The 20486-nt window shown below is 36.7% G+C and overlaps 3 protein-coding genes across 4 annotated transcripts; 2 read left to right on the plus strand and 1 right to left on the minus strand.

The window, feature by feature from the left end:
• Nucleotides 1-508: 508 nt before the first annotated feature.
• On the plus strand, nucleotides 509-4229 carry LOC131794855 (uncharacterized). The gene is made up of 7 exons (XM_059112421.2): nucleotides 509-898; nucleotides 1026-1164; nucleotides 1632-1715; nucleotides 2385-2506; nucleotides 2892-2938; nucleotides 3052-3157; nucleotides 3518-4229. The coding sequence occupies exons 1-7, from the start codon at nucleotides 563-565 to the stop codon at nucleotides 3620-3622; spliced, it is 939 nt and encodes a 312-aa protein (XP_058968404.1). The 5' UTR covers nucleotides 509-562; the 3' UTR covers nucleotides 3623-4229.
• Nucleotides 4230-4476: 247 nt separating this feature from the next.
• Nucleotides 4477-10610, minus strand: LOC131794816 (serine-rich adhesin for platelets). 2 transcript variants are annotated; one of them, XM_066161456.1, is made up of 3 exons: nucleotides 6221-10610; nucleotides 6072-6112; nucleotides 4477-5817 (listed from the first exon to the last, which is right to left on the minus strand). In XM_066161456.1, the coding sequence occupies exons 1-3, from the start codon at nucleotides 10419-10421 to the stop codon at nucleotides 5767-5769; spliced, it is 4293 nt and encodes a 1430-aa protein (XP_066017553.1). In that variant the 5' UTR covers nucleotides 10422-10610; the 3' UTR covers nucleotides 4477-5766. The 2 variants fall into 2 exon arrangements, with proteins under 2 accessions (XP_066017553.1, XP_058968360.2); XM_059112377.2 differs by lacking the exon at nucleotides 6072-6112.
• Nucleotides 10611-10717: 107 nt separating this feature from the next.
• LOC131794831 (major facilitator superfamily domain-containing protein 8-like) lies at nucleotides 10718-19924 on the plus strand. Its single transcript, XM_059112397.2, has 13 exons — nucleotides 10718-10877; nucleotides 12174-12362; nucleotides 13076-13138; nucleotides 13766-13885; nucleotides 14338-14417; nucleotides 14915-15269; nucleotides 16098-16171; nucleotides 16588-16671; nucleotides 17013-17065; nucleotides 17269-17348; nucleotides 17858-17977; nucleotides 18533-18663; nucleotides 18918-19924. Exons 1-13 carry the CDS (start codon nucleotides 10802-10804, stop codon nucleotides 19023-19025), a joined length of 1533 nt encoding a protein of 510 aa, XP_058968380.2. The 5' UTR covers nucleotides 10718-10801; the 3' UTR covers nucleotides 19026-19924.
• The last annotated feature ends 562 nt before the right edge of the window (nucleotides 19925-20486 follow it).

Genomic DNA, 20486 nt, shown 5'->3' on the forward strand with positions numbered 1-20486 from the left:
TCACGCTTCCAAAAGTCGCAGGGTAATGAGACACGCTTCCTTGCTCGCGTGCATGAGCCGCGTGAGTTGTGAAGGTAACATACGACTACGCACGTGTAGGATAAAAACTTTCCTCCCTCCCCTCCCTTCCATTAATTTTAGCGAGTACCCGTATGTAGAGTAATCATCGCGTCAGTTTTATCAAAACCGAAAACCAAACTATCAAGTTATCAATTCGGTAGAAATCCAACATCATTCACTGACTTGCACGAGAAATAAAATTAGAGAAATTTAATTCTTTTAGAGGTTGTTATTCAGATATAACATTTATTGCTCTCCCAGGGTTAGATCTAGCAAATCCTGTGTAGTAAACCTTCATCGCTAAAATTAGGACAAGCCTATTATAGGCCATGTTTTTGACAAGGTCATGTTGTGACTTGAGTTGCTTGTTTACAACTTGGAGAACAATGTCAACGTGTAAAAGTGGAACAAACCACGTTTCACACGTGTCACATCTGCAATCATGCGTAAAATGCTACCCCACTCCCCATCCGGAGAGATCTCACTCTCAATATGACTGTTAATGGACACATCTGATAGCGAACATGACATCTCTTCCTCTCCGAAGTCTGAAAGCAAATTTGGACATTCTTATGAGGATGAAAGATTTGCAAGAGCAGAAGAAGCTAAAGTAGCTGATCCTAAAGACTCTCCTATTGTTTGGGGTAGACAAGAAAGTATATTTCTTGCTGAATCTTCGACTTCTTCGGAAGACATTCAAACTATATACACTGAAAGGTGTGAAACGGCTCCACTTACAACCGCAAGTGAATCAGCAAATACGATAACAGAAGAACCAGATTTTTCTGATGAGTTTGAATTAGTTGCCGATTTTAGCGAGGGAGACTTTACAGTAGAGGTAAGATTATCTGAATTAGTTAGAATTAAGTTTAAGCCTCTCAGTAAAGTTTTGTTTACTTGAAGAAAATCAGATTGAATAAAAAACATTACCATAACGTTTGAATTTTTGTACACATAACTTCCAGAATGAAGGCAATAGTGGATCATTAGAGGACGAAGCGCGAACCAATTTCTTAAGCAAGAAGTTTAAAATTCTCACCTCATCCCAGACAAGCACCAAGACACAAACTGACACGGAGGGAAGAAGTGACGAAAAAGTTGCTGGTATGAATATTTCGATCTTTCAAAGGCGCCTAACTCTAACCCAAATAAGCCAAAAATTTGATGTGACAGCTGTATTTTACAATCACAATCACTGAGAAGTTTGTGGCGCCACTTCCGTGTAATCCCATTCTTCATTATGCCCAGTCAGTTGTTTAGTAAAATAAATTCGTTCAGGTGGCTAGTTAACGGCTGACTATGTTCTCGGCAGAGAGATTGTGTGAAAATTTATTATTTGGCCGAGAAGAGAAGCTTTAAGGGTTATCGTGAAACTTTCTGGAACTATAGTCATTACAGAGTTTGATTTCTATATTGTGTGGGAGACGTAATCAATTTGGTTAAAAGTGGTGTATGGAGGGTGATGAGGAAGGCAGAGCATCTTTTGACAAAACTAAGATGAGTATATCTCCCTGCTGCTGTCTGAACTATTGCAGGACTAAGAGATTTGATTTCTGTTTTTAACCTCTCAGCCCAAAACTGTCAGGAAATCAACTTCTGTGCAAGGAAATTGGAATTGGTGGAAACAAATGGAAAGAAAACTGGAATAGGACACTGTGAGTACAATCTGTCTTCAAAAAAAGTGTTACAAAATTAAGTTGTGTAGTTAAAACTAAAAATATTTAGGTGGCCAAGTTGAAACGTGATTAGCAAGAACTGTTCAACTATGAGCAGCAGGAGAGAGAAAACTGTGCATCAAGAGTCTAATTCCTGAACATTTTTTTGCTATGTTTGCACAATTAAACTAATTGTGATACATCAGTACATCAGTACATCAGTGTCAGTGTCTGTATCACCTTGGTATCAGTGAAAGAATTGGATATTTAACTTGCCACTTTGCAGTGTGGTAAATATCCACCACTATTTACTGACACTGAGATGAATAGTTGTGAACTATACTACTGACAAGTGTGAACCCTGGGTTAGGGTGCAGTACTCTGTTGAAAAGGTTACAGTTTGAGCCTGAAGAAGACTTTTTATTTATTTATTTAAGGATTTGTACAAAGCAGTAACTGAGCAAAAACAATAGGAAATAAGTCCCCTACTAGGTTTAAGTTCCAACCCAACCCCCTTTTATTGGAAAATTAACTTTGTGTAGACTTGAGTGCTTTCCTGGTATCTTTGAATTATAGGGTCTGGGTAAACTGGGCTAATAATAAAGAGTTCCATCAAGTTGATTTTGGTGATGGTAAATTGTCACAAGCACAACTCTTTTTTGTAATCAGCTGACCAGAGAGTGATGGCAAAGGCAAAAGGGATGTCACATGGACAGGATAAACCCATTGAGGGTAACAGAAGAAAGATTGAAAATTTAATGATTGAGAACTTGATGAACAAGGCAAAAAAGGTTAGTGTAATGGTGGTGTTTAAGTGAATTTTTCATCATTATAAAATCTTCTAGAGGAAATATACACCCTCTGAAACCAAAACATTGTCCATGTTTATGAGATGACCTATTTCACTCCCAGAAGTGGTTATCAATACCAGTGAGAATACAGAAAATTATGAATTAGCCAGCAGTTGTTGTCTTGGTGTTAAGACTAAATTCAGGATAAATTTGAATTCATCTTGCCGTGATTTGTAAAAAAAATAACGAAGGAACCCATCAGGAATGAATGCCTCCCTTCCTTTACTTGATTTCTAATGAGCATTAAGTCTTAAAATGGGCCCTTAATTGAGAATGTTGGGTAAACATTCAACTAGATTTCTGATATTTAATGTTTTGCTTACAGCTTAAAGAATGGGACTTCCACAATCCTAAACACTGCACTGACTGCAGGTAATCCTACTTTTTGCATATAAGGGTTGACAAGCTCCCTGTTCATTTTTCCAGAACTAGTTCATTTCTATGACGAGGGAATAACTTCTCTCTTCTCTGAATTTTCTATTAAGGAAAATGAAGGCTAGTGTTGCAAGCAAGACTTTTTTGAAAAGAAAGGTGGAGGTAGCAAAGAGAGCTGAGTTTGAAGAGAGACTTCAGTTACATTTGTATCACAAGGCAAGTTTAATGTAGGGATGTACTCTTTCAAAATGATCAAATTCTAAGACATTCCATGACCCTTGAGCAGGTTCAACATATCCATGTGTCTGTTCTAACCCTTTTACTCCCAAGATCTTATTCAATTCTCCTTATTCTCTACCATACAATTCTTATGTTGTTAGTTCAGAGAATTTGGTATTGGATCAACTAATAATCCTCTAATTGATATTTCTGCTTGCCATAGTAATGGGATTGTGAGATACATTACTGTTTAAACACTCTTGGAAGTCAACGGTTTAAAACACAAGTTTGAAAGTGGAGATGTACATGGCATATTCAGGGTTCACTAATGAGAGCAATTTTGTTTTTGTGTTATAGGATTCTGCTACCCTCCTTGCTGAAATAGTGAATTCTTGTACAAAGCCATCTGAATCCCCAGCTGAAGTTTGGGAAAAACTACTTTGCACAGAAAGAAAAATATGATAACTGGTGTAATACCAATATTAGTTACCAAGCTCTTGGCAAGTGGAGACGAGTAAAAAAATGTGGGAGTAAAAATCTGAAGGATTCTATGTACTGTAATGTTGCTTATTCCCAGAAAGAAATGCCTGGAGTATAAGTACTGCCATCTGTGCTAAGTTAATGCATTTCATTGATGCCAAATGAAGAACAGTTTTATGAATTATGGTACATCAACCCAATTATTGTATCGGACAGATCATTAATGAACCATTATGTGAGTGACATCTGCAGGGTTGAGTGCTGTTGCCCTCATTACACTCCTTACTTTTATCCTGTTATCCTCTGGCACAACCCACAATTTAGTCACTTCCTAGTAACAAAGAGCTTCAATTGGCTTTATATTGACATCAACAAAACGCCTCTGCATGTCATAGGTACTCAATGACAGACATTTTTTTTAAATTTGAGAATTTCCTGAGTGACTGCATGGATACATGATTAGTTTACTATTTTCCTTGCTAAGTTATTGAAAAAATAAACAAAGGTTAGTGCTTATTTAAACTTATTTATTTTAACTCTGTCAGTAAAACATGTTATTAATAAAAAGAATCTTTACATGATAAATTTATTTCATTTGACTGATTCTCTGACTGAATTTAGTGAGTACCAGAACTATTGCTGGATAAAAAGGGCCAATGAGCTTCACTTCCCCCTTTAATTCACCAATTAAAACAGGTGAAATAAAACCTGCCCCCTCTCCCCCTCACCAATGAGATACAATTGATAATTAGGGGCTATTTACACTAAAACACTAGACAAATTATATAGTTAAATATTGCACAAAAAAATACATTGTCTTTAAACAAAATGTCTTTTCACTCTTTTATTTATATACCTGTACTGAAATTTACAGAGTTGACATGGCTACTAAATTTGTATTTCTCTACCACACACTCAAAAATAATGATAATGATGAAATTAAATTAATTTCTTTGTTATACAAAAGAAATCTTCACATTTATCAGCACTAGTGCTATACCAACAACTTAATGTCACTGATGACTGCAAGTACAGTAGTATACCCTCCTAAATACTTGTTATCAGAGAGGTTGCTGCCATCCTCCCAACAATAATTTCCCTGCTTGACTTGCTGAGAGCAACATTCCTTGCTACCTTTAAGAGCAATCCAACTTCAAATTGAATCAGGGGGAGGAAAATTATTGTGCCAGCAGGTGTTTATAAGGATGAAGGCAACAAAATCCCAAAATTTAACTACAGGCTTAAAAACCTTTTGCAACAAGGCCTTCACCTGTTTATCAAATAACCATTTACTTCCTACTAAAAAAATTCTAGAAAAGAAACAAATTGGTAACCAAGTCACTGTAAACTGTTTGAACATGCAGCTTTGTGTTAACTACTCTTTCCCTATCTTTATCTTTCATTACATACACACCTGAACTTTATACCACTATGTTTTACTGATAAAACTAATTGTAATTTAGCAGAAATTAGTGGGTTGTGTGGAATGGAGATCAGAAAGAGGAGTGGTTTTGTACCATGTTACACAAATAATAAAATCATTGTGGCTTTAAGAGAATTAGCCTTTTTTACCTAGTTCCTATTTAAGAACTTTGGAAACCTAGGTGCTTATCCATCATTGAAATCAATATTCATTTAAGAAAATAATAGCCACCTCTAATTTTCAAGGAAAAATACGGCCTTTTGCTGATGAAATTTCATGTTATTGGGCTCAATAAACAAAGCTACTTTTGTCATTGCTGTGACAAAAAAAAAAAAAAAAAGTATGGAAAACAAGGAAAAAAAGGGAATTGAGAACCATTTTGCAACATATCAACTAAAAATATACTTTCCTTTTACCCTTTAACGCTAAGAGTGACTAGCATCCAATTTCTCAGCACAATGTTAACTCAAATCACACATTAGGGTTATGAAACTAAAGGGGATGACCACTAATTTAAAGACACTCTTGATTGTTAAACAAATTCTTCTGGTCAGAACTTCAAGAGATGTAAAGAGAACAGTATGGAGAATATGCATACTGATGTCCGGGTTAAAGTCTCTGACTCTATCACTTGCAAGAGGTAAAACATGTCAAGTACTTGATCCATATTTGAAATTGCTTTGAATTCACTCTCAATATTTCTTTAATCAACCTCACTCTGGTAGGGTACTTTCCTTTCTAACTGAGGATGAAACTGAAAGAAAATTATTGAATAAAGGTTGTTGATTACTCACACCACAATTCATGCAAAAAGCAGTCAAAGTAAGAGTAAGTTATTTTTGAGGTGCTAACTCCTAACCCAAACTATTGTACCATACAGTAAACAGGACGTTCTTTGTTGTAACTATCCAAAATTCTGTTCTCACTTTTGGCATGCTAACACACTTCTTACCATTTTCTTAGAAACCCATTAAGTTAAAAACCCACATATATGGATCAATTGATTACCTCAGTTATGATTTTCCACTTAGATTCCACAGAACTTGTACCTAGTTATTTGAAGACATGCATTTCACTTTTTGCACTCACAAACAAAGTGTAAGAGGAAATTGGGTACTAATTAAAATATGTATGAAACTAAAATTCAGAAATATTACCTTTTCTGAAGTCTTTGATTTCCACTTTTAGTGGGCTGGTAGCTTTTTTCACATTGAAAGAACTCCATGCAGAGACTGAGGTTTTATCCACTTGTATTCCTGAAGCATGCAGTGACCTGGTTACACCACAAACTGGTGATTCTTTAGAGTGGCTTTCCTCAGACTCACTTAAAGGATCTGGTGATTTTTCATCATCTGTGTTCTTGTCCAAATCAACCAGATTTTCAATAACCTCTGGCAGTTTTGCCAGGGGCACATCTGGATTTTGCTCTAAGCCTGGTATTTGTAGCATCTCCTGGGTCAAAACTGTTGAAGAATGTGATGATTCTTCTTTAAATATATCATCAGGAATCTTGGGAGAACTTTGAGCAGTTCTTACCAAGTCATCCACTTGATTATTGATTTCAGTAGTTCCCAAATCTAAGGCAGTAGTGGCATGACTTGGCTCTACAGACACTGTTGTAGATGCCACAACGGGTGTTGACACAACAGGCGTGGACAGAAGAGTGGCTGTACAGGTGGAGCTTGAAATGGGTGGGCTTGACGCAAGTGGACTTGATGCTGCAATTTGTTTTGGAACTAGATTGAATGGATCTAAACATGTTTTAATCAGAGGTACATTAGCACCACTATTGGTACTATTGGTACTTGTACTTGGAGAAGATGGCAAGGAATTTTGAGTTAATGATGAGAGGCTTGTGTTCAGAGGAGAAGAACTAGAAATAGGAATTATTGGTATAACAGAGATCTGCGGGTGTTTTGTTGTGGATGAAAAAGTTTGTTTTGAAGATGTCAGGTGAACTTGGCTGCCCTGAAATTTTGGTGTGCCTGTAGCCATGGATACTGTTGGCAAGTCAGTTGTTGACGAGCAAGTGTCAGGTTGCCTAGGAACTACTTTCATTACAACATTTTTTAGACCACTTAAGATTCCAGCTACAGGAGTTAAAGTCAGACTTGCTGGGCTTGTAACTGTTCCTGCTTGAGGGACCTTGTTGGCTTGTAATTGGTTAAGAGAAGCTAGTGCTCTCAGTGCAATGTCAGAAGTTGGTGTGTTGCTGGTTGAAGTTAACACACCATACTGTTTTCCATCAATGATAACTTGTGCTGTTGGTAAAGGTTTTACAGGAATCTGTGAGACTAAGACTGTATTTTCATCATTTTTTTGCGCTACGGGTGATGTTGAAATCCCAGGTGCTTGAGGTATTTTAGCAGCCCCTACTGTAACAAAATTTGACACCGTTAAGCTGGGTGTTGCTGAACCTTGCTGACTTGTTGTCAATGTGGTTCCCAAAGAAGTGTTTAAAATTGCACCCTCTGCATTTTCAGGTATCAGAGGAAGCTTGGAAACTAAGAGTGCACTCTTGACATGTTTTTGCACAGCAGGTGTCTGGATTCTAGAGACTTCAGGTATTTTAGTAGTCCCTCCTGTGACAAAATTTGGCATCTTTACACTGGGGGTTGCTGAAACTTGCTGACTTGTTGTCAATGTGGATGCCAAAGAAGTGTTCAAACTGACTTCATCTGCTTTTTTTGAAGTATTATTTGTACCAGTAATGGTGATATGCATAACATTCTTACTTTCTAGGTTCTTCATGAATGGGCCATCACTCCTAATGATTCGAATTCCAGAAGAACTGCTGGGATTCTGTTGGGTACTCAACCGTGAGAGATTGCAAATAATTTTATCGCTGGATGGCTGCCTCACCTGTCCAAGAGTTTCCATGATCACTTTCTGCTGAGTTGGATGTAACTGAAGAATAGGAATACCTGGCTTGGGCAAAATTTTCACCAAATTTGCCTTTTGTTCCTCTTGACTGGTTGATTCCAGGGATGGCTTGCTTTTTGCTGTGCTGCTGTCTGTCAAGAAAATATGTGGCAGGTGGGTGAATAATTTTGATTGATCTTGACCCACTTTCTGACTTTGACTTTCGCATGATGCATTTGAATTGACTGAAGGCGATGTCTCTGTGGAGGATGCCACTAAACCTAAAATATCTTTTGATGTTTCCAAAGCACCCTCTATGGTAGTTTTCTTTGGAGGAACTCTTAAGCTTTGTGGTTCTTCTCTGTTTTTCAGTGCTGGTTTGTTACTGATATTGGAAATCCATGCCACAGGAGACAGCAATGTCTTCTTTGCCCGTGGACGACCCTTGACACAAGGTTCCATTGCACCTTTAGATTCGTTACTTGCTATCACAGCTACATCTTGTTTCCTGCTCAAATTTTCTTCTGATTTTGAGACATCTTCTTCCTCTACAGTAATGTTGAGGTGCTTTAATATGGCATCAACCTTTGCAGGATCAACATTAATTGAAATTTTTCCAAACATTAGTAAATTTCTTTTCTCCTGAAGTTCTTTGTTAGCTTTTATAAGCTCATTTTTTGTGTTAATTAAATCTCTTGACTCTTTTGCTAATTCTTCCACTGTACTGATTCCTTTGCTGAGAATAGCTTGTTTGCTAAAGTACAAGTCTACATCAACAAGGTCAGTAAACACCTCCACCTTCATGTCATTGAACAGATCACCCAGGTGGTGACGCCGCTTTCTTTCTGTGGCACTCCTTGTTGCTTTAACAGTGTTTGGATCACGACCATTTTTCTGTGACATATGGGAGTGTAAGTCTTCAGAATCATCAGGTTTAATTATCTTGATCACCTCCCCTTCCTGCATTTTGGCACATTGCAAGAAAATGTCAATCTCATTTGGCCATGCTTGAATTGATGTATCAATTGTTCCATCTTTGGTCATTCCAGGGTGGTAACTGAAGTGACTGGCCTCCACGCCACTCACCACAAGAAAGTTCTTACTTGTTTCTCTCCCAACGGTTTCAATGTCAACTTCTGTAACTTCTGTTCCCTTCTCTGATTCTTCTTTTTCAACCTTTTGGATCTTATTATTCAAGAGAAAACAACCACTACCATCAATTGTGTCTGTTTCTGAGGAATTGTCACTCAAATCAGAAAAAACACTGATGGTTGTTGTTTCGTCACCAATATCAACTTCTTGGTCACTGCTGATTGGTGTTAAAACATCCTGTGAAATTTTCTCTGCCCCAGGCCCCTCTTTGGGTAGACTTAGCTCAGAAGATAAATTACTAGTCAAATTCAGTGACTGCAGAGCACCCACTGACTCAGAAGTGTTCTGTTTATTTTTCCAAAAACCACCTCTAATAGGCCATGCTATGGTTCGTGCACTCCAGGATTTTTCCATTTTTGGTTTTAACAGTGATGATGGCCCTTGAGTCTTCTTTCCCTCTTCATTATTGCTGCCTTCAAATTGTACATTTTCCACATCTTGTAATGTAAGACTATCATCATCTCCTAAGTTCTCTGTATTTTCTTTTTGGGTTCTCTCTGTATCTGGGACTTTTGATTCATGTTTGCCTCGTTTCTTTATTCTAAATTTGGTTTGACTTGTTTGATCACAATGTTCATGTTTCCTTTTTTTCTTCTTTTTCTTTCTAAGAATCAAATCAGATGATGTGCCAACCCCTTCTGATTCAACCTCATTCACCTTACCAGTAGCTGATAAGTCAGCTACAACATCTTCTACATTCTTAGTAGCCACAGATTTTGCAGAAGCTTGGTTTACGTCCTGTTGTGAATCTTCATCATCCCCTAAATCCACAGTTTCGGAGCACAAAAGCGAAATTTCGGAGAAAACGCTCAAAGACAGATCATTGTTTTCGCTTGCGTCACCAGAATCATTTGCTGGGATAGATTGAGAAAGCTCTCGATCATTTAAAAACGCGCTCGCGACTGAGGCAGTGTCGGTTTTCTCCCTTGACAATACCAACGCGTCGGTTGTCAAGGGACAAGATTTCTTGGCAACTTTTTTCTTACCGGTAGCAGCTTTTTTCTTGCTTGGTGGAGCATACAGGCCCAATTTTTCCTCAATAATTCCAGCGCTGACTTCTTTTTTCCTCTTCTGGCGCACATTTACGTTGATGGCCGTAGATGTCGTTTCGTTGCTTTCGATATGACTTTCGAGTTCATCGAGCGACGCGAAGGATAAGAACGCAAACCCACCAAGGAGGTCCAAATCGGGCTCCAGAAAAACTCTTCTAGAAGAGCTTACAGGCGATTTACCCTTCCATCCCGCTTTAGATACAAATCCAAACTTGGAATTCGTCAAATTGACGTTCAAAACTTGAGCAACAGGGCTATCTGCCGCAGCCTTCGTCTTGGACTTGCTTCCCATACCAGACACCTTCCGGAAACTTGCCACTACGCCCTGTGCAATTTATACCTAATAACCGCCAGATCGGCCTCTAAGCAAATTTAATGACTATTAAACTTGCCCTTAAACCTAACCTTGGCTCATTCTGAAGAAAATATGCTGCAAAAATCAGCCATTTCTCGGTTGTTTTTCTCGAGTTCTGAGATCGCGGCCACGTGTTTTCACCCAGAATCCTCCACCCTAATCGTCGCCATTTTTAATTCCAAATAAAGCGCTGATTGTTTTATTAGCCAATCACTTACCCTCAAAGTCACTGACCGCGTGACTGGTTGTTTCAAAACATCCAGGGACATCCTAGGAGTACACCGGTTAGGTGTGAAATTTGCTCATAATCCACAGAGATGTTGCTTAAAACCAAGAAGACTTGCACTAGAATCTGTGTTGGACTGTTTTTCTTGCTCGGTGGTATCGAATATGGTAAGAAATTACTGCATGCGTTTTTAGCTCAACTTTGTTCATTGTTTTGCAATTTTGCAAGCTTCTTGGTGTTACGTGTGTTTGACATGTTTCACCTTCTCGTGTTTGAGTCAGTCAAATAATGATGTACATGACAATAGTATTTGTAAACACGGATAATAACTTATAAATAATAATAAATAACGTGAACGCAACGATAAAGGAGTCGATTCCGTGTCTGGTTACGTCAGCCTGAATTAGTATTTTTGGAGTTATTCACGTGATGTTACTACAGAATAACGTCTGAGTATTTTTGAACGATTTAAAGCTGCGATGGTACTGATCCCAATCCTTTTCTTTAAAAGTTTACTCTTTTCTATAATAATCTCTGATGGGATCGGTGTTCCTGTCTGACTGTTTGATAGCCTTCTAATTAGTAACTCTATCCACGAATAACTCATTAACTGAATTAAAATCTCATCATGTTGATCGCTTAATAACTTTGTGTTTGTTTATGAGCTTGCTGTTGTCCATTATGTTTTCAATCCTCTTGAAATTGTAACCCTGGCTATGTTGTGTGACTTAGAGTAGTTGTACACACTTCACTTTGATGTTTTAGGGTTAAAGCCCTTTAACTCCCATGAGTGACCAAAACAGAATTTCTCCTTACAATATCAAGCAGAAAAGTGATGAGAATGAAGAAGGAAACCTTAATTTGGGGATTATTAGTTGATCCAATACCAAATTCTCCAAACTAACATTACAAGAACTGTTGTGTAGACAATAAGGCGAATTACCAATGAGATCTTGGGAGTTAAAGTAAGCTATTAAATAGGCTATTAAAATAAGCCCTTATATAGAAAATGGGAAGAAGAATAAAACTAAATCTGTTGCCCTTCAATGCTAATGTATTGACTGTAAAGTCTTTGTTTTAGCATTTTAAACCGAAATATGCTGACCAAAAGGTGTATTGAGCACCAAGAATAAAAACTTTTAATTTACTGCTGCTGTCCACGTCTCAAGAATGTTGGTGCTTAAGCTCCCAATTATCAATTCTCAACAGTGGCTGCCATATATTTCCTGAATTTTAAAAGAGCATTGAATGAGAATTTAGTGTTGGATCAAACATTGTATCTTAGTTGATTTATCATTTTCTTCTTTAAAATGTATCACTATTGGGAGGAGAAACTTCTTTTCCACCTCTCCTGGGAGTGAAAGGGTCAAGAATTATTTGTACTACTTAGGAAGAGAATGTTTATCCTTTCAGTCTGTAGGATGTTAATATTCAAGAATTAATAATTATTTGTACCACTGCAGCTGTAATTCTTCCAACTCTTTGGTTGTACCTGGAGCACAGATTTGATGCAGAGCAATGGTTTTTTGGGGTAGTGTTTGCAGCCTTCTGTTTCTCAAATCTGTTGGCCAGTCCTTTTTTTGGCTTCTGGGTTGATTATACACGAAAAACCAAATCTGCAATTCTGTTTGCAAATCTCTTTGAGATTGGAGGTTAGTTAGGGCTTAGTGACTACACTTTAATAATCATTTTTAATGTTTATTTTATTATTATTATCTGAATGATCATTGTGAGTCATCAGTGAGTTAATTTTATTTGTTTTTATGACCATGATAATCTACTGTTGTACATACCATGTACATTTTTTTATGTGGACAGTTGAATCGAAGGTGTACAATATATGTTTTTTAAAAAAAACAGGCCTTCTCTGTAGAATACCTTTGGTTTTTCTTCACCTTTAAAAAGTCAATTGAATGACTGGCTACCAGCTAGTTTGCAGTTTTACATATATCACATCATCAAATATAGTGAGCAGACTCAGTTATGTCATGTTCCATGACACAGTCTGTTGAAGCAAAAGAGGATTCCCAAAATTATCATGTTCTGAAATAATTAAGTTTGGAAACCTTCAAAAATTGAATTGAAGTTTTTGTTCATTGTATACCACATCAAATACAAAAGATAACTCCATTACTCTGTGTTCCATACCAATTTTTTTTGTGCCACTCACTATTTTAAAATATGAGGTCTTGTGTAAGGAACAGAAGAGATCCATTATAACATGGAGGTAATTTTAAAAGTATGCTTACTTATGTGAAAGGATGATCACTGGCTTGTTTTGTTAGCTCTTGAGGGATTATTTGAAACACAAGCTTGTTTTCCACTGTTGTTCCACATCTTCTAATGAAATCTGTTGTTCTTCCAGGCAATTTCTTATATTTTGTTGCTTGGTCCAAGTACTGGGTACTTGGTGCACGTCTTATTTCAGGTATATACTTCAATTTTTTAGCTCTTTGTTAGTCCCAATTTGTCCCTACTGACTGTTATACAATTCCTTGTAAATAGGACAGGGGAATTTGGTGTTATAACAATGTAACACCCTCATGCTGATAAGCTTGTCTATTCTTGATACCTGTTTGCAAAATAACATATTAGAATTGCAAGGAGAAGTTATAAGTTAATCACATTTGGGGTTAAAGGGTTACTAACTTGTGCAGGATTTATTGTTAGTAGAGAATACTACTGGAGGACTAGAATTTAGTTATCCATAGCCCATGCATCTAATGATATGGTTACTTTTAATTATAAACTATAAATTTTAATTGTAGTCTTTTAAGTCTGATGATTAGGTATTGATTGAACAGGCTGGAGTGGTTGGATAACTTCCTGCGATTTTTTACAACAGTTAATGTCAAATTCAATGTGAAAAATGCAAAATATCAAAGGAAAATTCCCTGTAGTTAAAACATAAAAGTGATCCATGATCCAGAAACCAAACAGTAAAACTATAAAATTACCATTAAGAGCTGCAAAAATTAAAGGAAAAATAATTATAATGGTAAATTTTGCAAAGCATTTCATCCAGGATTAAAGAATGGTTTATATCATTTGTAAGGTATTGGTGCAGGAGTAGGTGCTGGAATTTTTGCTCAGATTGCAAGAACAACAACCGAACAAGAGCGAACCGGGATGTTTTCCATTGCAATGGCCTTGCGACAGTTTGGTTTGTTAGTAGGTGCGTATCTTTTTGTAAATGATATTCTTAAATTTTTGCTGTCTTGCACCTATAACTTGCATTAACTCTGGGCTTGTTTTGGGTTATTTTATTGTATTTAGATGAAGTTAATCATTGTTTGGGTAACTTGAATGCAAGCTGTAATGTTACTGTTGGTGATTAATTTCCAGTTTTGCAGTTTGCTTAATGTAAGTTGTAAACTGTGTTGTGATTGTTTATAACACACGAACCATGTATGAATTATTTCAGATGTACATCACTTTCTGCATTGGACAAAATATTAGCTTTTAAATATTTGTAATGAGCTATCTCGTTTTGTTAATTTTTTTGGGGGGTTCAGTGTGCTCTGTCTTGCATTATTGTTTGATTAATCTGTCATTGAGAAAGATGAAGCACTTTTGGATTTTTGATAAACACCTTGAATTTATGTGGATATTTCTATTGAATTTCAGGACCTGGCTTCAATCTTTTCCTGCGGAAGTTAAATTTCAAAATAGGACAATTTGAAGTGGATTCATATACTGCACCTGGAGTTAGTGTTTAGGATTTAACAAATCACTTCAGACTATTTTTTTTAACTTGAATATATTGCTTATTTTTTTAAATGACAGTCGTGCTTTTGATGTAGGAAAATGTAATTTAGCGAACTAAAAGTTGACACAAGACAGTGGTGGCTATTGGTGTTATGTTAGTGATTTGCTCTTAAGTGGGTCACATTTCCTTACAAGGGCTTCCAGGGTTCTACCATTACCCTGCAAATGTCATTTTATTTGTTTGGGTTTCTTTGCATTAAATAGGCTCTGCAGTTGTTACAAGTGGCTGTAACCAAGAATTTGATATGTGTGTGAGGTTTGGCAAGCTCTACATACACTACCAACTTTCCTTTGAGACCACATGTATGGAACATGGGGTTATTCCCCCTTCCCCCCCCTTCCCCAAGAGAGAGAGAGAGAGAGAGAGAGAGAGAGACTCTTTAACATAATCCAATATCATCAGTTCAAGTCATGTGGTTTTTTCTTCTTTTGATAGATCTTCATGGCTGCATTATGGTTGCTACTAGAATTGATTATGACATTCCTCTATCATGACCTGCCAACTGTAAAGAATGATGTTGATGATCATTCAACTAATGATGAGCGACACAGATATGATAACAGTGTCCAGAATTATAGTAGTACTGAGAGAAACATAGCTAACAATTCAATAAATGTTGATGCAACGGAAAATGAGCACATTGTTTCTGGTGACATGATCAGGGATCTGTACAGCAAACACAGTTCAATCATAGACAGCAGCAGGCAAAATCTAATTAACACTGCAACTCAAGATTTTCAGAAACATGCAAGGAATGAGCCAGTAATGGATAAGTGGCACTTAGCAAAAGGTATGCACAGATAGTTATTTTACTTAATGTGATCTGTAAAATGCTATAACCCTGAAACTCCCAGTTGTGATTATCATGTAACTTCTACCGATAATATCCATATGATATCCATCAGACAGGTAGTGAGAATACTCAAACTTATCAGGTAGAAACAGTTATCTTCACTTGATCTTACACTGAATTCTCATAACTAATTTACTAGGAAATGTTTAGCAGCTGGAGGGAAGAATTAGAATCATATATTGTAAGTTAAAGGGTTATGAATTAAGGAAAGAAAGAGTTGAAATTGTCAATGAATTGAGCCAGTTTTATAACATGACATCTGGAGATTTCACAAAGTTTTTCATGTAATTCTGGTTGAGATGTTTAATGATTTCACGTGAACACAAAAAGATGCTCTAAAAAATATTCAGGACTCCAAAAAGATTGGAGTGTGAGATCTTATGCTCGTGGTTCCATGTTCTAATACCAACAGGGCTATGAAGCTGCTGATATTGGGAGTAGGCTTTTTTGCTTGGTTTCAAAATTTTAAACTGGTTAAATATTTATTATGCTCCTTTGTCTCAGATTGTTGGATATCTGAGACAAAGAAAAATTTAAAATGGAATTTTTCTTATGAAGAAAAATTTGGTTTCCTTGTGTTTACTGGGGATGTGATTGTTTTCTGGAACAAAGAGTTTGTTCAAATTCTGAGTACCATTTCCAGAAATCATACCAGCCATTGAGTTTGCACAATTTGCAATGTATAGCTGCTTTTCCAAGGCTAAGATAAATGTAATTTATATCTTTACAAATATGAGCTTGAACAATGTACATTTTTTTCTACAGATCTTGTCCGTGAAGAAGTAATTGTTATCCTGGCATCACAATTTTTGATGTTCTTTAATCAAACAGCACTAGAGGTTTGCCACACCCCATTCTTTTTTTTTTGAGTTTTTTTTTAAAGTTATAAATCCAGAGATATCATATCTTAGGAACAGAATTGACTCTGGTATTTCATTCACAGCTACATGAACTGAATGTGTTAATATTAAGACTTGGACTTGACTGACCCTCTGATCTAGACATGAAGTTATCCATTTGGAAATTTTATATAAACAGTTATGACTGAAAGAAGGGAAACATTTCAGACTTCCAAATTCACCAAATCTCGAGAGAAGAATGGCAACAATTTTCATATATTAATTGGTGACAACAATTTTTAAAACATTCTAAACCTGTGATGACCAAAGCCTTTTTTTGAAAAGTATTTAAATAACTGCTTCCCCTATTTATCAAAATGTCATTCCACTGTAATTTCTTACACACCTTATTACAGGCTATAGTCACTCCTTTATCTGAGTACCTCATGGGATGGAAGGAATTAGAGAACAGTATTGCCTATTGTTTAATAGCTTTAGAGGTAAAGTATGTTTTTTGTAAATTTGGCAAATCTTGCAGTTTGTTTTTAAGTTTGTTGTCATTAAAAGGGATTATGGCTCTCAACCATTATTGTTATTATTATTTTCATTATCATCATTATTGTCACCTTGATAGGTACTGATAAATGTGTTTGTAAATTTTTATATAAAATATATTTATTTATAAGGTCCACCTCTGTAATTTAAGATAAGTTAATGTTTTAATTTTTAAACTTATTTTTTATTCCAGTATAGTGCATTTGATTGTAGTGACATGGAATTAGCACCCTACAAATTTTAATTATTATTTAATTATCACTAATATCCGATTCCTTATGATCAGGCCATTCTAGTATTTGCTCTTGTGAGAAAGCTCAGTCGAAAGCTTGCAGACAGGTAAGGAATTGTCTTTCAATCCTTCTTTTTTCACAATATCTGATTGCCAGGGATTCACTTGAACTGTTGTTACTTAAAGTCGGAAAGGAAAGAAATTTTACGGTAAAATTCAGTCTCGTTTGTTCAGTTAGCCTCATCAGAATGTTTATGAAAATGTTTGTCATTAACTTCTCTGCTATCCTGTGTAAATATTTTTTTTGTAGGTGGCTAATGGTAATAGGTATTGCCTTTGAAGGATTTGCGCTAGTTTGGTATCTCTTCCTTTTGGCCAATGCAAAACCATGTAAGTTGTTTTACCTCATTCTTTCAACATTTAAGTTTCTTCTTGTACCTTCTTTACTGTTCAGTGCATTTCAAATCATGTTGCTCCAGGAAAGTATTGAGTATAGTTCATTTTGTCAATCTACGCCTTTTTGCTCGCCTTGCGAGAAGGAAAAAAGGGCGACTGAAGCTGCAGCGAAAGTCGAAAATTTTACAACCGGTGTTCGGCGGTTATCTTTCAGGCCGTTATGTGATAGTTTGTCAGTTTTGAAGATTTAAGGCTAAAGTTAGATGTATAAGTGCATAGCTTCTGTCATATTGTGCAAAATGCCTTTTTTTTCGTGCGACCGTTTACCAAGTTCGCCAAATGGCTACTTTGAAAAAGAGAAGCCTAGAGCTTGCCAAGGGGGGTTAATTCATTCGAACCTGTATTTGTTATGGAAACCTGATCAAATGCGAGCTGTATTCAAAGTTAGCTCCGATTTTCTCCACCATTTTTAATCGACAATTTTTTTTCTCTTATCTTTCCAGATGATTCTATAGTTCTTCCAACCATAATTGTTGGCACATTGGTCATTGTGTTTGGTTTGCCGTTTTTCTCAGTAGCAAACATTTCCCTTTATTCTAAAATTACTGATGAGAAAACCCAAGGTAAGTAATGCTCTCTCCTTAGTAAGATCAGTGAAATACTTGTTAACCTCAGTTTATTGAATAGTTTGAAGTTTCCAAATGAATCCAAGACAGCAGTAGCAAATTCGATGTCAGTTCTGGCCAATCCCGTAGAATAATTCGTCGCAAAGTAATTCACACGCAGCTTATATTCAGCGGCAGTTTCTCCTTTCAGGGAACACGTTTGATTGATGGGAACAGAAATAAAAGCATAAGCAACATTTTATCCATTTGGAACCGCAGTTTGTTTCCCTTAATGGAGGTCACTACGTCATAGTGGTGTCTCAAAGAGACGCTCGATTTCAGATACAAAATTGGTTGTTTCCTGTGTGTTGGGTACGATTTTAGTGCGCGAGCGAGGACGCATGCTACTCGTCGAGCGAGTGGACTTTGCAGGCGTCCTGTCCGATTATAGAGATGCGTGCGCTCTGATCGGTCGGAAATTGCGTCGTGAGGGAGTTAGAAAAATTCTTCCTAACGAGATGAACGACTGAATTCGTGTTGGTCATTTTTTCATGTTGTGTTTCCTTTTCACAGGTATAGCTCAAGGTATTCAGAGGTCAGTAACAGGAGTGGCCATGATCCTAGGTCCATTATGGGGAGGGGCACTGACGACGAGGCTCTTTATTATGTTGGGAGTCATGGCAGGTCTTGAAGTTATCTTAGCAGTAAGTATTTCTCCTCTGAGTAATTAATTATTATCAACTGAGTTGATAACGTAAATTGGCCATCGTTAAGAGTTTAAGAGCTGACGTTTCGAGCGTTACAGCCCTTCGTCAGATCGAATGTAATCGCCGAATCGTTCCTGCAGTGAGGTCTCTCAAGTACTATAGTTTCCTACAAAGGAGTTTTTTCTTTTTCCATAGCTACCTTTTGTTTTCTTTGATAAAAATACCCATTAGTTTTTTTGTTTTTCACACAGATTTTGATGTACTTATCTTTTCATCGCCTTAAAGAACCTTCCAAGCAACTGCCATCCCAGTACGACCAAATAGGCTCTCAAAGTGAACGACAGCCTCTACTGGGATAAAAGACCCTCTATCTATTTTGTACCAAGCCTTACTTCTCCCCTCTCCTTTTCGAGAGAGTTGAAAATAAAAACAGCAAGCCTCCGTGTTTCCTCAGTCGGGAACACTATGAGCTAGGATCGTGTGAAGTTTATAGAAAACTATTTTAGTCATAGAGTGTAGAGTTTAGAAGTTTAGAGACAACTATTTTAGTCATATCTAAATGAACCGGGAAATGGGATTTCGCCCTTTCCCCAAATTTCCTTCTGGGCCCCCATCGATGAGCTTTTTAGTTGAATTGTTTGGATAGGTCAGAATAACATGATTGTTTTTGCCGTAATTGCTCTTGATCTTTTGAACAATGGCGAGTCGTTATCAGGGAAGTTGCGGGGGACACAAAGCGTTGTACTCAGAAAATTCTTGTGTGAATTCTGTTGAATTGAATTTTAAGAAAATGTTGTCATTGAACTACGATATTGGGATGAAACTTATGAGGATAATTGGTAGATATTTATGAAGAATTCTATAGCATTGAGTAGGTATTTGTGAACGTAGATTGGATGATAGTGAACGAATCCTTGGGATTACCAATAAAAACCTCGATTAATACAGGCACAGGATATATGATATTTAATGACTTGTATCAATTTAAATTTTATTCCTATTGAGAAATGTTTACTGTACTGTATATTCTTCCATACGATGTAAAATGTGATATCAAGCACCAAACCAAGCACTATTATCAAAACCTATTATCAAAACCTGTTATCAGATATGTGATATTTATTGGTTTTTGTCGACCTTGCAACTGTTGTAAGAAATAATTTCTGTACTATATATTATGCATTTTGATGTGTTATGTCACATCAAACACTGAAGAAGTAACTTTAACCACACAAGTTATTGTCAGATTTATTTCCAATTAAGGCGTTGTGCATCTGTGTCTCAGTCTTTATCGCCCTTGGTATAATAATTTTTTTTAGCTGTGAAGATTTTAATTGTGTGGCTCAGATAGCCACACGATCCGTTCTGTTGGTAGATAAGAGGAGTAGGAACACAGAAGTGAAGAGAAAAGTCAAGTGACCGGAGTGGAAAAATCGCGAGCACGAACGACAATTTATCAGGTTCGCGTATGTTGAAAAAGTAAGATGAGCATGTCAATGATTCTCGCAAGGAACGTTTCAGGATAGTTTTACTACCTTTTCCGTTAAATCACAGTGATTAATTTGTATTTAATGGCTATTAAGTCGAACTCGTGAAGGTTTTTCGTTAGTTCCTCTGTATAAACCTTACAAGACATTAATTAGCATTTCCCCTCGAAAGTGAGTTATCACCACGTCACGTGATTGCTTCTACCCACGACCCAGAACTGAGTAATACTCTTCTTTAGTAGCTATTTACCAGTTTTTATACTCTGCATCCTAGAAGTTAAAAAATCTTCGTTTAAAATTAGATGCATGACGGAAAGGCGTTTTGCTTTTGCA

The sequence above is a fragment of the Pocillopora verrucosa genome, chromosome 14 (genome assembly GCF_036669915.1).
Source record: "Pocillopora verrucosa isolate sample1 chromosome 14, ASM3666991v2, whole genome shotgun sequence".
Lineage (NCBI taxonomy): Eukaryota > Metazoa > Cnidaria > Anthozoa > Scleractinia > Pocilloporidae > Pocillopora > Pocillopora verrucosa.

Coding starts and splice junctions, on each gene's coding strand:
- LOC131794855 (XM_059112421.2), top strand. CDS start 563: ATGGACACATCTGATAGCGAACATGACATCTCTTCCTCTCCGAAGTCT. Junction 1,716..2,384: donor GAAAACTGGAATAGGACACT/GTGAGTACAATC, acceptor TTTTGTAATCAG/CTGACCAGAGAGTGATGGCA. Junction 3,158..3,517: donor AGTTACATTTGTATCACAAG/GCAAGTTTAATG, acceptor TTTGTGTTATAG/GATTCTGCTACCCTCCTTGC.
- LOC131794831 (XM_059112397.2), top strand. CDS start 10,802: ATGTTGCTTAAAACCAAGAAGACTTGCACTAGAATCTGTGTTGGACTG. Junction 12,363..13,075: donor AAATCTCTTTGAGATTGGAG/GTTAGTTAGGGC, acceptor TTGTTCTTCCAG/GCAATTTCTTATATTTTGTT. Junction 13,886..14,337: donor ACAGTTTGGTTTGTTAGTAG/GTGCGTATCTTT, acceptor ATTGAATTTCAG/GACCTGGCTTCAATCTTTTC.
- LOC131794816 (XM_066161456.1), bottom strand. CDS start 10,421: ATGGGAAGCAAGTCCAAGACGAAGGCTGCGGCAGATAGCCCTGTTGCT. Junction 6,113..6,220: donor AATCAAAGACTTCAGAAAAG/GTAATATTTCTG, acceptor TCAAATAACTAG/GTACAAGTTCTGTGGAATCT. Junction 5,818..6,071: donor AGTGGAAAATCATAACTGAG/GTAATCAATTGA, acceptor ATTTTCTTTCAG/TTTCATCCTCAGTTAGAAAG.